Source organism: Helianthus annuus, chromosome 1 (genome assembly GCF_002127325.2).
Source record: "Helianthus annuus cultivar XRQ/B chromosome 1, HanXRQr2.0-SUNRISE, whole genome shotgun sequence".
In the NCBI taxonomy this organism is placed as follows: domain Eukaryota; kingdom Viridiplantae; phylum Streptophyta; class Magnoliopsida; order Asterales; family Asteraceae; genus Helianthus; species Helianthus annuus.
Window position 1 is genome coordinate 145,364,114 of NC_035433.2, and position 15,874 is coordinate 145,379,987.

The 15,874-nt window shown below is 36.2% G+C and overlaps 1 protein-coding gene across 1 annotated transcript; it reads left to right on the top strand.

Moving 5' to 3' along the window:
* Positions 1-7,911: 7,911 nt before the first annotated feature.
* On the top strand, positions 7,912-14,401 carry LOC110883506 (exosome complex exonuclease RRP46 homolog). The gene is made up of 9 exons (XM_022131240.2): positions 7,912-8,068; positions 8,323-8,448; positions 9,402-9,515; positions 10,041-10,141; positions 12,108-12,128; positions 12,212-12,284; positions 12,765-12,832; positions 13,911-14,043; positions 14,153-14,401. The coding sequence occupies exons 2-9, from the start codon at positions 8,343-8,345 to the stop codon at positions 14,266-14,268; spliced, it is 732 nt and encodes a 243-aa protein (XP_021986932.1). The 5' UTR covers positions 7,912-8,068; positions 8,323-8,342; the 3' UTR covers positions 14,269-14,401.
* The last annotated feature ends 1,473 nt before the right edge of the window (positions 14,402-15,874 follow it).

Genomic DNA, 15,874 nt, shown 5'->3' on the forward strand with positions numbered 1-15,874 from the left:
TTTGTATATAAAATACCCAGATTAAATAAATGTAATTTTGTATATAAAATACTAAAAACGTCGTATCTTTTAAAAAACCCGTGTATAGTACGGTTGAAAAATCTACCAAATAATATATATCATTAAAATCCCCGTGTATTACAAGAGCTTCTGAAATGCAAGAGCTCTCGAGTCAACTTCAAGAGCTTCTTGACAAAGGCTTTATACGACCTAGTACCTCTCCTTGGGGCGCTCCCGTTTTGTTTGTCAAAAAGAAAGATGGATCATTTCGTATGTGTATTGACTATCGTGAGCTCAACAAGCTTATCATCAAAAACCGATACCCTCTTCCTCGCATAGATGACCTCTTCGATCAATTGCAAGGCGCAACCTGTTTTTCAAAGATCGATCTTCGTTCTGGGTATCATCAACTTCGAGTCCTCGAAGAAGATGTACCTAAGACCGCCTTCCGTACACGTTATGGTCATTACGAATTCGTGGTCATGCCCTTTGGTTTGACCAACGCACCCGCTGTATTCATGGATTTAATGAACCGCGTGTGCAAAGCATACTTGGACCGTTTTGTGATCGTGTTCATCGACGATATTCTCATCTATTCCAAGACGCAAGAAGAGCATAAGCGACACTTGCACCTTATCCTTGAACTCCTTCGTACTGAACGTCTATACACCAAATTCTCCAAGTGTGAATTTTGGCTAAAAGAGGTTCAATTCCTTGGTCACACCGTCAACGAACTTGGAATTCACGTTGACCCCGCAAAAATCGAAGCCGTGAAGAATTGGATCGCACCTAAATCTCCGTCTGAAATTCGCTCGTTTCTTGGTCTTGCTGGTTACTATCGTCGTTTTATCTCCAACTTCTCAAAAATCGCTGTTCCTTTGACCTCCTTGACTCAAAAAGAGAGACCTTTTGTTTGGGGTCCCGAACAAGAGGAATCTTTTCAAACGCTCAAGGATATGCTTTGCAATGCTCCTATCCTAACGCTTCCTGATGGTAACGATGATTTTGTCGTGTATTGCGACGCTTCAAACCTTGGCCTTGGTTGTGTCCTTATGCAACATGACAAGGTTATCGCTTACGCATCGAGACAACTCAAAATTCATGAGAAAAACTATACTACCCACGACCTTGAACTTGGTGCAGTCGTTTTTGCATTGAAGATTTGGCGACACTACCTTATGGTACTAAATGTGTGGTCTTCACCGACCATAAGAGCCTTCAACACATCTTCAACCAAAAGGAACTAAACATGCGTCAACGTCGTTGGGTGGAATTGTTAAACGACTACGATTGCGAAATCAAATACCACCCAGGTAAAGCGAATGTAGTAGTCGACGCTCTTAGTCGTAAAACTCATGTCAAAAGTATCCGTTGCTTCCAACTCGTTCACGATCTTCAAAATCGCATACGTAACGCTCAATATACATCTGTTAATGATGGTAACCTCTACAACGAGATGCAATGTGGAGCTGAAAAGAGTCTCGTGTCCAAATCTGATGGTATTTTATACTATCTCGATCGTATCTGGATTCCTAACCGTGATGATCTTCGCAAATTCCTGATGAAGGAGGCCCATGACACGAAGTATTCTATTCATCCTGGTGCCGAAAAGATGTACCATGATATGCGTACATCCTATTGGTGGCCTGGAATGAAGAAGGATATAGCCACTTTCGTCTCAAAATGTCTCACATGTTCCAAAGTGAAAGCTGAACATCAGCGTCCCTCTGGCTTGCTCGAACAACCAGAAATTCCTGTTTGGAAGTGGGAGAGCATTGCCATGGATTTTATCACTAAGCTTCCTCGCAATACTGCTGGTCATGACAGCATTTGGGTAATCGTTGATCGATTGACCAAGTCAGCTCACTTCCTCCCTATTCGTGAAGATTTCAAAGTCGAGAAATTGGCTAAGGTCTACATGAAGGAGATAATCTGTCGTCATGGTATTCCCATCGACATCATTTCTGATCGTGATGCTCGTTTTACGTCTCGTCTCTGGCAAACTTTTCAATCTGCTATGGGTACTAAACTCAACCTTAGCACTGCCTTCCATCCTCAGACAGACGGTCAAACCGAGCGTACTATCCAAACCTTAGAGGATATGCTTCGCTCATGCGTAATAGATTTTGGTGGCAACTGGGATTCACACTTGCCTTTGGTCGAATTCTCGTACAATAACAGTTATCAAGCAAGTATTCAAATGGCACCTTTCAAAACATTGTATGGTCGCAAGTGTCGTTCACCTATTTGTTGGCACGAGATTGGTCAAGCCCAAATCACCGGTCCCGAGCTTATACAAGAGACGACGGGCAAGATTTTACAGGTTCGAGACAACTTATTGAAAGCCAGGAAACGACAAAAGAGTTACGCTGACAAGGGACGCAAACCTATGGAGTTCGAGACAGGTGACTTCGTGCTTCTCAAGGTATCCCCTTGGAAGGGCGTGGTTCGTTTTGGCAAGAAAGGGAAACTCGCACCTCGCTACGTTGGTCCTTTCAAAATTCTCGAGAGGATTGGCAAGGTTGCGTATAGACTGGACCTGCCCGAAGAACTCAGCAATGTACACCCTGTCTTCCATGTATCCAACTTAAAGAAATGTCTAGTTGACGAAGGACTCCACGTTCCTCTCGAAGACTTGCAAGTCAACGAAACGCTTCACTTTGTAGAAAAACCGGTCGAAATCATGGACCAAGGAACCAAGCAATTGAGGCGCAGTCGAATTCCTATTGTCAAGGTTCGATGGGAAGGAAAACGTGGCGTTGAATTTACTTGGGAGCTCGAAAGTGAAATGAAGTCGAAATATCCTCATCTTTTCCCTACGTCTTCCTAAATTTCGGGACGAAATTTCCTAAAGGAGGGGAGACTGTAACGCCCGGCTATTTTGTACTTTCCATTTATAGGAAGTTTCGTTCGTAATTCTATTTTTGGAAACCTTGTATTCTTGTAATCATTTCCTTTCCTTGTAATCTTTATCAAATCGAGACTTGGATCATTAATGGAACTGGTATTTTGTTATGTAAATGTTGTACGCACTCTAATTTTGCTCGTATGTTCAACTTCGTGAATCAATCAATGTTTAATCATTATTCTTGGAAACTATGTGTGAAACTTGTGATCAAACTAAACTTATACTTTGAACGTGTTTTGAACAAGAACGACACTTGATTTGATACTATTACGCTTTATTATTCTTGGGTTATACTCCTCATACTTAATCATAACCTAATCTATGCTTTTGTAACAAGATTGGCCCTGAAAACCCCTTAAATGCATCAACTACACAACTATAGGGGCCAAAAGTGTAAAAATGAAACTTATTGCCGGAACCCAGGTGGCGCGCGGCCCGCGTCCACTAGCCTGGATATCCCAGGCGGGCCGCGTGAAGCTCGTGTCTGCAGAACTCTTGGATGGTGGCGACCAGCCACCATTTTGAGCGGGATTTTTGAGTTTAAACCGTGTTTTGGCTCTTGTAATCACCTCTAAACAACCCTAATCACCTCCCTATAAATACCCAAGCTCCTCCAAGCACTTGGACACTTTCACCACTCTCAAATCTCACCAAAACACTCTCAAATTCAAGCAAGAATCTGCATTTTCGGACAGATTCACACACTTGCACTAAACTTGGTATAACTTGCTCATTTCTTGATGAAAACACTTGATTCTTCTTCCTATTTGCTTGGTTAATCATGGAGTTTGATTCCTTGACTTCTCCATGGAGAAATCAGACCTGGAATTGCTCCGAAATTGACCAAAAACTTTCTGTTTTGTTACATCTTATGCAAACTTCATCCAACTTGTGTTTAACACAACTCAAGCCAATGTCCTAATTCTTACAACCCCTCTTATGGTTGGTTAAGCTTAAAAACATGGTTGAGACATCTAAATCAGAGGTTAAAACCTCATAAACTTTCTGTTTTTAATTAGGGTTTTACCCACAAGTAGTGTTCAAGTATGAAACTTGATGAATGTGTGATGGTTCGACTAGCTTGGGCTATCCTTCATGAGAATCCACTCATTACTTGATGTTTTCCATAGATTAGTTGATGTTACTTCCTTAATGCTTGTATGTTCATGACCCTCCTTGTTGTTTATAACAACAAGTGTAGTGGTGAACAATAGAGGTGCCTAAATGGAAGCTTGTTCTTCCTACCTCATGTATGAACTCCATGTCACCAAGAGGTACCTAAATGGAGACATTAATCTCCTACCTCATGCTTGAATCGTAAGACTTGTAAACTATAATATTTAAGCTATTCTATATACATATATACCTAAGTAACTAAACTTGATAATAACTTAATAGTTACTTGTCAAGAATATGTTACATTATCTATGACCACGCTCTTGTTACGACTCTAATGGACCTTTTAATCCATGAAATCATACCAACTCTTTCGAGTTCTAATAGTGTCAAGAACAAGGGTTATGTGTACAAGATGACTATTTTACTTATGTTATTTTCTATACAATTTAAAACTACGAATCTATAATCTTCCGTAAACGCCAAACTCACACACCTTGTTTGCCTCGTGTAGAAGGACAAGGTGCTCCGAACTAATTCATCCATCAACTTGCTCTCGGAACTTCAAGTCACGACTTGTAAACCGTGAGTATACTCGTATTCCCCCTTTTTACTTTTACCACTTTTGGGGTGTAACATGTTTATCTATCAACAAACTTACACATGAACATTTTGCTTAAACACATGAACATTCCTATAACATGCTTGTATACGTGATGACTTGATGATTTAAATAAATGTAATTTTGTATATAAAATACCCAGATTAAATAAATGTAATTTTGTATATAAAATACTAAAAACGTCGTATCTTTTAAAAAACCCGTGTATAGTCGGGTTGAAAAATCTAACAAATAATAAAAAAATATATCATTAAAATCCCCGTGTATTACACGTGTTGAATAAATCTAATTTTACATAGCAAATGATAAAAAGTTATATGTTCAAAAAATTCGTGTATTACATGGGTTATATAAATGTAACTTTGTATAATAAATAATAAAATAAAAGTTAAATCTTTTAAAAACTCCGCGTTTTACGAGTTGAATAAATATAATTTTGTATACCAAATAATAAAAAAAGTTATATTTTTAATAAATTAGGATAACATTTAATATTAGTTAATTATTTATATATTTAGTATAAGATAAGTAGGAAAGAGAGGTATTTGTTTTAAAAATATATTAAATTAACAATTTAGATTTGAGGATAATATTTTATTAAAGTATGATAAGATTTAATATTAATATTATTATTTATTTAGTTAATATAAGATAAGTATATATTTGAGAATACCTTCAATGAATGACACGTGTTCAAAAGTTAGTTTCTTTTATTATAGTAGATAGATATATAAAAATCTAAACAAACTCTAATAACAAAATGCCGCTAACTAACCTATATTAATTATCCCCCCACTTGTGGCCTAGTGGTAGGAGACTTGGGTTTTCCAATGGAGACTCAAGTTTTATACTCTCTTAAAGTAGAAAGTCGGTGGCCAAAGCCACCGACAAAACAAATTGTTTGCTTTTTACCTTTTCATTTTGTGATAGTATCCTTTATATTCTCAACTTTGTTATAGTTTCTTTTTATCCCGAGTTTTGTCCAACTTCATTATTACCCTCTCTTAGCACTTAAGTCTACGAAATGTAACTTTTAACCACATAACTTTTTATAAACTTTGTAAAATGTCACTTTGACCCCTCGAGAGTTTTTGGCTCGACGGTATAAATTCAAGTTAGTCGGGTCGCATATAATACGTTATGATTGTACGATATAAATTTGATTTGTGTTATGTTTTGAGCCAATCTCAATGCAGCTATATGTTACGTTGAGTTCAACCGGATACGTCAAAACGTGTGTTTTCATAAGGTTAGCGCATCACATAACGCTTTGACTAATCCGTTCGACATTTGCAATGTACCCGCGCCGCAACACGTGCGGGTCTTATTACTAGCTATGTCTTAAAAGACAAATTCGGTGGTACTTTTACAAATAATTTTCTTTTGACACTCCAACTTTGTGGTAGTTTTTTTTTTCAGCCCCCAACTTTGTTATAGTTTCTTACCCTTTATTAGCCCTTAAGTTTAGGAAATGCAATTTTTAACCACTTAACTTTTTATGAACTTTGTAAATGCCACTTTAACCTCTCGAGAGTTTTTGGCTTGACGATGTAAATTTGAGTTAGTCGGGTCACGTATAATACGTTATGGTTGTACGATATAAATTCGATTTGCGTTATTTTGATCCAATCGCAATGCAACTATAAGATACATTGAGTTCTACCAGATACGTCAAAAACTTGCGTTTTTATATGGTTAATACATCACATAACGCTTGAACTAATGCGTTGTCACAGATCTTATTACTAGTTTAGCTTAAAGCAAACAGAAAACAAACATCCAATTTTCTCTCTCTCTCTCAAAAAATCAATTGAGAGGATCCACCCTGATCCAAGATTAATGGGGTGGCTCAAATTGTGTAAAAAACGTGGGGCAATATGAGGCCCAAGATTGTGGCCCAAAGTTTGTAAATAATGTAGGATAGAATATACGAGGCCCAAGATTGTGGCCCAAAGTTTGTAAATATGCTGGATAGAATGTAGGATATAATATAAGATCTAATGTAGGATATTGAAACCCGATGGAAGAACACAATGTAAGCCACCACCACCAAAAGCAAAGCTAATTTATAGGGAATGTGGAGGATAGGAAGGAGTTGATTTTAGTGAGAACGACAAGTTGACAACAAAGTAATAAAGGCGTTACTCATGATCTTTATTTATTTAAGTGTATTTCGAGTTCAAATCAGCTAATAAATTGAGGGTTAGTAGTTGATCAATGAGAATAATGTTAATGGAGTAGATGACATTAGGTCAACAATGATGATGCCAATGACCCATCTCATCAACCACAACCTATGAATGGGTTTGGGGCGTAATATCTCTTTACAAAGATATAGAAAGTTAAGCCATCAACTCAATATATTTTTGATTCATCCAGAGGATGCCAACAAACGATATTAGAGCATTCACATCTTGTTCACCAAATTCTTTGAGAGGCTACACCATATTATAAATAGTGGTTACGAGGGATTGTGGGTGAAGGAAGAGAAAATGTTCATCTGTAAATATGAAAAGACATTGTTCACCCCTATAATTTTTTTAATATTTTTAGTGAAAGTGTTTGTAAATAGAGGAGAGAAATAAGGTAACAATAAGGGTAAAAAATATTATTTACATGAAAAGAAGAGAGAAAAATAGTGATTTTTAGTTTAATTACATAGATGAAGACGATGAATAGGATGTGAATGCTCTTGGTAGTGTTATTTTCCCTGATTTCTCATTATTAACACATTTTTGAAATGAAGTAATTTGTATTTTTACAAAAACATGACAATCCGCTTTTTATAATAAAGTAGTAAACTCATCATTTTTTAAAAAATATCTTCTTTCACTATTACTTAATTATAAAATAACATAACAAATACGACCAAATAAACGCCTTTAAACTTTAAGGCTGGACAGAGCGGCATGCACAATAGAAAGAATCCGACAAGTATTTACCGCACGAAAAGGCCGATATTCCTGCACCCACTTTCACCGCATCTCCTCCGACTTTCTCATAACCCATCAGGCAAATGCAGCGACTTCATCTAGCACACTCCCAAGCTCGAGTCCACATAGAACGTTCTAATGCGTGGGAAACTTCTTTCCCAAAGGTGTTTCCAAGAAGGACCAAAGAAATCATACATCGGCTTTATTATACAACAAATTTTACATTATATTATTTTATAAATTTTACAAATAATAAAATAATACAACAACAACCGTACACAGTATAATCTATACTCGGTTTTACCTTATAAATAACTCAAAAAATACGAAATTTAATTGAAAGAAAAAAAAACACATTTTATAGCATAAACCCTAAACCCTAGGGTGTGTTTGGCACACCAGAACCGTAAAAGAACAGAGAAACAAAGCCCTAATTTCCTCTCCGTCAATCAGAAATCGATTATCTGCAACAAACAAACCGATTCACAGGTTAGTTTCTTCGAATTTCAGAAACCCCAATTAATCAATTTCTAGGGTTTCTTTCTTTAATTTCTTGTTCAATCAATTCACTGCGTATGAGATTTTGTTACTCAATTCAATAGTTATATCTTTAACTTTTGATTATTATTAGTCAAAAACACTAAACCCATGATCCCAATTTTATATAAGTTGATTATTAATCATTATTTACAAAAATGCCATTATGGTTCTTGCTGTAGTAAACATTAATCTGGTTGATACAGATACCCATTTTGCAAAGATTATGGAAGTTGATAGAGCAGACGGGCGGACCGCGAATCAACGGAGACCGGTGGTTTGTACTCGAGGCGTACTTCATCGGGCTCATGGCTCTGCTAGCTGGGCTCAAGGTACTTCAATTTGATTTCAATTTCATAAGATTTATAAACTTGTAAATGTTACAACTAGGGTTCTTGTTTTGGAATGAGTTTAAATGTGTGTGTGTATATATATATATATATATATATATATGATATTATGTAAGTATCATCATCATACTCAGTAAATCCCACCAATAGCAACGCAAAGGTAGGGTTTGAGGAGGGTAAAGGTAGGGTCTGAGGAGGGTAAGATGTAGACAGTCTTACCTCTACCCCGTAGGAATAGAGAGGCTGCTTCCAGTGAGGCCCCCGGCTCGATAGTAGTTTTGCATCAAGCCTTGGACATAAGGCACATAACACTCAACAATTGAGACAATTGCCGATTAGTGCATGTACCCCCTTGTCTTTCGGCTATCAGCGCCACCACATGATGCATGATTAACCATCCCCCTCTTTTAACGTTATTCTCACGAAATTAGTAAAATAACGTTAAAATTAGTGCACTTTCACTTTTTTATTATAACATAATATATATTATTTAGCTATTTATGCCATTAATGTGTGTGTATATATATGATATTATGTAAGTATACATTTTATATTATTAAAAACTTTACTCGTGAGCCTACTTTTAGCTCGATAAGTGAAGTCTCGGGCTCGGGTTAGGTTTGTTAAACGAGCTTATTTTTAGGCAAGGGCTCGTTTAAGCTTTGTTTGATTCGAGCTTTTAGCGAGTTGATTTCGAGTAGCTCATGAGCGGCTTTTAGTGAGGGTTATGGTTTAAGTCAAACGGGTAAAATAAAGAAAATAGAACGGAAACGGGTCAAATGGTTAAACAAAACGGATTTACATTTTCCCCAATGATTATATTAATGCATGCGGGTATGAAATGATTCTGTTCAAAATCTATATTAATATAGAATAACTTTGAATTGAAAAACGAGTTGAATTCAAAATCACATGTCGTTATTTTATCGTATCAGGTGAGACAAAGGTGATTGCTGCTGTTTATGGACCAAAAGCTGGAACGAAGAAAAACGAGAATCCTGAAAAAGCTTGCATTGAAGTCATTTGGAAGCCAAAAACAGGGCAGAGTGGTGAGTTTTTTTTTTTTTTATTATATTATTATTATTATTATTTTTTGAGTGTATTACAAAAATCGTCCTTTATGCATGTCACTTATTGCAAACTGTGTCTTTTGTCTTCAATAATTACAGAAAACGTACTTGATGTTTGCAAACCCTTGCAAGTTATGTCCTTTAGCCCTAACTCAGTTAATTTTTGTGGTTAAATCTGACCAAATGGACCCCGCATGAGGGTATTTTGGTCATTTTACTCTCATGTGGGGTCCATTTGGTCAGATTTAACCACAAAAATACCGTCATGTGGGGTCCATTTGGTCAGATTTAACCACAAAAATTAACTGAGTTAGGGCTAAAGGACATAACTTGCAAGGGTTTGCAAACATCGAGTACGTTTTCTGTAATTATTAAAGACAAAGGACACAATTTGCAATAGGTGACATACATAAAGGACGATTTTTGTAATTTACTCTTGTTTTTTTTTCACGGCGTTAATTTTTTTTAACTAAGTACTTAACTGGGATTGGTTTGATTGATTAGGGAAACAAGAGAGGGAATACGAAATGGTACTAAAGAAGACGTTGCAAAGTATCTGCCTTTTGAATGTTCATCCTAATACAACAACGTCGATTGTCATTCAGGTATGTTGATTCTTAATTCCTTGTTTATATAGGGGTGCGTTTGATACGTAACCGAGTTTAAGACGAGAACTACTTTATGCACGCGTGTACCTAGAAGTATAATGTACAAAGTGTGCATGTGATTCTCCACTTAATATTTTTTTTTTAATTTTTTTTACGACGGTTAATTGTAACACACTTTTTAAACCTACTCCTAAATGTCCACTATGGGACTAGACCCCTCAACTAGGGATGCGATTGGCACCCGTACACGTACCAAACTAGTACCATAACGCATAGTACCGATACCGAAATTAAGCTAAAACCAAAACCGAATCCCGTATCGTATATCTTCCATCGGTACTGCACCGATATGGTATGGTACCATTAAAAGTCCTGAACCGATACTGCACCGCATAGTACCGATACCGAATTGAGCTAAATTAAAAACCGAATATCGTACCGTATATGTTAAGTCAGTACTAGTATGGTACTGTCCGGTACAATATTGGTATGGTACCATTAAAAGTCCTGAACCGATACTGCACCGCATAGTACCGATACCGAATTGAGCTAAATTAAAAACCGAATATCGTACCGTATATGTTAAGTCAGTACTAGTATGGTACTGTCCGGTACAATATGGTATGGTACCATTAAAAGTCCTGAACCGATACTGCACCGCATAGTACCGATACCGAATTGAGCTAAATTAAAAACCGAATATCGTACCGTATATGTTAAGTCAGTACTAGTATGGTACAGTCCGGTACAATATTGGTATGGTACTAGTCCGGTACAATATTGGTATGGTACTGGTATTCGGTTCAAAATTTCTCATCCCTACCCTCAACCACTTGGAGATGAACGCCTTTACAACAAACCTTGATACCAGTTGGCTACGAACCCTTTGGTACATAAAATTGGTTTGACTATGATATGTAAGGTGGTTATGTAACCGCATAAATGCCTCCTTTTTTTCTCACTGTATCTAAAATGCACCAAGTACACGAGCTCATGAAATTCTCACAATTTTCTAATTAAAATTTGTGATGCTTTATATATATGTATATATATATATATATAGAGTAAGGTTAACATACAAAAAGCCTTATCATACATCACGTAGGAGACAATGGTAACCGTTGGATCAGGGGTATAATCACGCATGGGACCACATAATCACGCATGGGACCACATAATCATGCATGGGACCACATAATCACGCATGGGACTATAATCACGCACGTTATATGATAATAACGCACGTTATATTTTTTGTCATGTATGTTAATGTAGGTTAAGCCTTGAAGTACATTATACTTTCTCTATATATATATAGAGAGAGAGAGAAAGTGTACTGTACAATATTCCTTATCGTACATTACGTACGCTACAATCTCAGCCTTCAGATCATCTTCCCGCATTGAAATCACATGTTGTTTTTTTGTAACAATTTCGCACGTGATAATTTTTGATGAAATCGCATGTTTTTTTTAACAATTTCGCATGTGATAATTTTTGATGAAATAGCATGCTGTTTTTTTGTAACAATTTCGCATGTGATAATTTTGATGAAATCGCATGTTAAAAAACCAACATGAGAAATTGTTACAAAAAAACATGCGATTTTCGATGCGGGAAGATGATCTGACGGCTGAGATTGTAGCGTACGTAATGTACGATAAGGGTATTTGTATGTTAACCTAACCCTCTATATATATATATGTGTGTGTGTGTGTGTGTGTGTGTGTGTGTGTGTGTATTGTGGTTAGTATGTAACGCAGAGCGTCATGTTTGTTTCAGTTTATTGTATTAGTTAGTATCGCTCATCTATTGTATATCTTAAAGCTCTCGATATCTATAAATGTATATACTTTCTGATTTTTATTTTCTCGCAATTTATGCTTGCTTGCTTTCATCGTTGGTTTCTGTTTTTTATTTCTTGAAATTTATGCCCCGTATGATTATTATCGTTTATGTTCAGGTTGTCAATGATGATGGTGCTGTATCCTTTTAACTATAAACATGTTCTAAATTTTTAATTTATTTTGAAGTGTTTGTGGTGTTTCTTGACTTATATTTCTTTAGCTTCTTCCATGTGCAATAAACGCAGCCTGTTCTGCTCTTGTGGATGCTGGTATTCCTTTAAAGCATCTTGCGGGTACGATAAAATATTAAAACTTACAACCCAGTTTTATAGCTTTATTAAATGGAAAAATTACAAGTTTTGTCCTTTATCTTTATACCACTTTTCAGGCGGTGTCCTTTTTAACGAATGTTAACAGGCGGTGTCCTTTACTAGGTATTTTGTTGCAAGTTTAGTCCTTTACACCCAACCCAGTTAAAAAACCCTGTTAATTGTTGACAGGCGATGTCCTTTACTAGGTATTTTGTTGCAAGTTTAGTCCTTTACCTAGGTATTTTGTTGCAAGTTTAGTCCTTTACACCCATCAATTAACAGGGTTTTTTAACTGGGTTAGGTGTAAAGGACTAAACTTGCAACAAAATACCTAGTAAAGGACACCGCCTGTCAACATTCGTTAAAAAGGACACCGCATGAAAAGTGGTATAAAGATAAAGGACATAACTTGTAATTTTTCCTTATTAAATTCATATTAAATGGTTGTACTGGTTTTTGTAGTTGCAATATGCTGTAGTGTAGCTGAAAGTGGACATATTGTTCTTGACCCCAGTAAGTTAGAAGAACAGGTTAGCGTAATTTTTAGATTTTTTTTCATGAATAAATATTTTAACTCTAAATCTGTAACGAAAATGCCTTTTTTGTCTTGTAAATGATGATAAGTTAAAGAGTAAATTGCAAAAATCGTCCTTTAATAAATTACATAAAGAACCTTTATGTATGTCACTTATTGCAAACTGTGTCCTTTGTCTTCAATAATTACAGAAAACCGTACTCGATGTTTGCAAACCCTTGCAAGTTATGTCCTTTAGCCCTAACTCAGTTAATTTTTGTGGTTAAATCTGACCAAATGGACCCCACATGAGGGTATTTTTGTGGTTAAATCTGACTAAATGGACCCCCAGATGAGAGTAAAATGACCAAAATACCCTCATGTAGGGTCCACTTGGTCAGATTTAACCACAAAAATTAACTGAGTTAGGGCTAAAGGACATAACTTGCAAGGGTTTGCAAACATCTAGTACGTTTTCTGTAATTATTGAAGATAAATGACACATTTTGCAATAAGTGACAAACATAAAGGATGATTTTTTGTAATTTACTCTAAGTTAAATTATTTGTTCTTGGAAAAATTAATTAATGGGCTTTTTGCAAGAAAGGTGAAGTATTTTTCATTTTAAATTGGTTCGGATTATTTATCATCAAATTTCTGCTGGGAAGGATCTTTTCGTCAAATATTCATGCAAAAATGTGAAAGAGTAAACTTCCGTTTTGCTCCCTGTGGTTTGGTCACTTTAACGGTTTTGCCCCAAACCTTTAAAAATAGCCATTTTACTCCCTGATGTTTTGGTTTTGTTGCCAGTTTGCTCCCTGCAGGGAGCAAAATGGAAAAACAAACAATTTGAATGGAGTTAGAGGCGGGGAGCAAACTGGCAAAAAACCGAAACATCAGGGAGTAAAATGGCTATTTTTAAAGGTTTGGAGCAAAACCGTTAAAGTGGCCAAACCACAGGGAGCAAAACGGAAGTTTACTCTAGTGAAAGCATATAAGGATTTTTTTTTTATATTTCCCCAATGTTCTAGTATATATATTTTAACTTTATTAATGCAACACAACTTTTTAGTAACATTTGGCTTCACTTGCAGAATATGAAGGCATTTATATATTTGGTCTTTCCCAACTCGATAACATCTGTTCTTCCGGATGGTTCAAAAAGACCAGGAGGTGAGGCGATGGAGCACGGTATTGTTACGTCCCTCACCCATGGCGTAATGGCAGGTACCTTTTGAGCGCGCGCACACTTGCCTTCTATGAAGTCGATTAATGTTATTTAAATATGCGATTTATTTGTATTAATTTATCAATCTCATTACTTGTATTGTATTAGTGGATGAGTACTTCAGCTGTGTGAAGCTGGGACGTGCTGCTGCGGCGGAGTTGTCGGATTTCGTCAGGAACAGTTTAAAGTTGAAAGCTGGGAACGACCCATCTAAAGCCGGCTGACTGTTGACCCGATTTGGAATAGGACAATTGTTAACATGAATGTTGTCAGTTTTATGAATTGGAATTAGTTAAACATGTTGTAGACGGTTCGTTTAAAATATCGGTTTTGTCGGAAGTTTTCTAGTTTGGCACTTTTGATATGTTTAACTCGTTTAATGAAATATGTCAACCCGTTATCCTTCTTATGACCCACTTAACCTATTTTTTCACATCTCGATTAACAAGTTAACTTGAACGTTACCTGTCAACCCGTTCAATGCTCTTGATAAAACGGACAAACGGGTCGTGTTTGGGATACATGATTTTAAGTGTGGGCTAGAGTTGATGTTTCTGACAAAAATAAAGTAGTAAAGTACAATTCCCGTCCTTCAATTCCAATCAGTAACATGCCTGGGGCTAACTGGACGTTTGTACTCCTGTAATAAGACTAAAATACCCCGACAAATTTATTTACCATATCAGCAGCCCCTACAGTTATAATTCATATATTCCTCCAAATTCAAAACTAATTCCTAATCTAGTAACTAATCACCCAAAGCAATTAATTAACCACCAAAACGATGTTACTAACAACAAGAACAAATCAACACATGTAGCCGGAATTGAATGTAGTTTATAACTTGAACTAGGTTTGACTTTTTGGAGTTTAAAAAACGAAGTCATGAGCTTTTTGAACAGTCATGGAAATTTAATAGCCTCAATATCGAGTTAAAAAAAATGCAGTCACAGGCATTTTTGTTAGTTTTTCTAGCTTCAACAAAAGATGATTATAATTGGTTTATAATGAAAATTTCAAGTTTTCACCTATCTCCTAATCACGGTTACAAGACGGTTGATTTTTATCACGGCTATGGTCAAGGGTCAGTAGAAAAACAAAATAAGTTATCGATAATGAAATATAGAAAGGTTTGAACCAAAATACCAATTTGATTTTAAAAATATTAATAATAAAATATTACGAAAGGATAAATATTTTGGAGCTCAAACATGGTAAATGAATTCTTAAAAACGCCACTGATCAAACCACCTCTTTTTCAATCGCCTAAATGAATCATATGTGACAATATAAAGTGCATGTATGATATATATGTTGATGCAGATTTTGTGTCCGATGCTGTTCGAATAGATTAGTTTTATTTTTATGCTGATAATGTAATAGTTAGTGAAACGGTCAAACGCATGTGTATTGACCCGCTCGTTTGAAGTGGTCAAACGAGAGGGTTATGTGTTTGACCATGTGTGTTTGCTAGACAAAGGGGGTGTGGCTATAAATAACAACCCTTTTGTCATTTGCAAACTAGAGAGAGAGAGAGAGAGAGAGAGAGAGAGAGTAGTGAGAAAGTTCAGAGTGAGTTGTGTGGTTTGGGGGAGAGATCACCACTTGGTCTCTCCCCGGATGTATACTCCTTTGGTATTAGTTCGGTTAGATTGTAATGGGGCCGCTTTGTAATGTTATACTACCGGATTAATACAAGGAAGTTGTTTGTTCATATCTAATCTCTCCCTTGTTGAACATAATCACTTACTAATCACGGTTTCGGTCCGGAATCACGAACCTACAATATAATATACATATACGTTTACTATAATTGACACATGGTTTTTA

What these genes read in the sequence shown, in the direction of transcription:
- LOC110883506 (XM_022131240.2), top strand. Translation starts at nt 8,343, where the DNA reads ATGGAAGTTGATAGAGCAGACGGGCGGACCGCGAATCAACGGAGACCG. An exon ending in CTCTGCTAGCTGGGCTCAAG is followed by an intron (nt 8,449 to 9,401) that starts GTACTTCAATTT and finishes TTATCGTATCAG; the next exon opens with GTGAGACAAAGGTGATTGCT. An exon ending in TTGTCAATGATGATGGTGCT is followed by an intron (nt 12,129 to 12,211) that starts GTATCCTTTTAA and finishes ATATTTCTTTAG; the next exon opens with CTTCTTCCATGTGCAATAAA.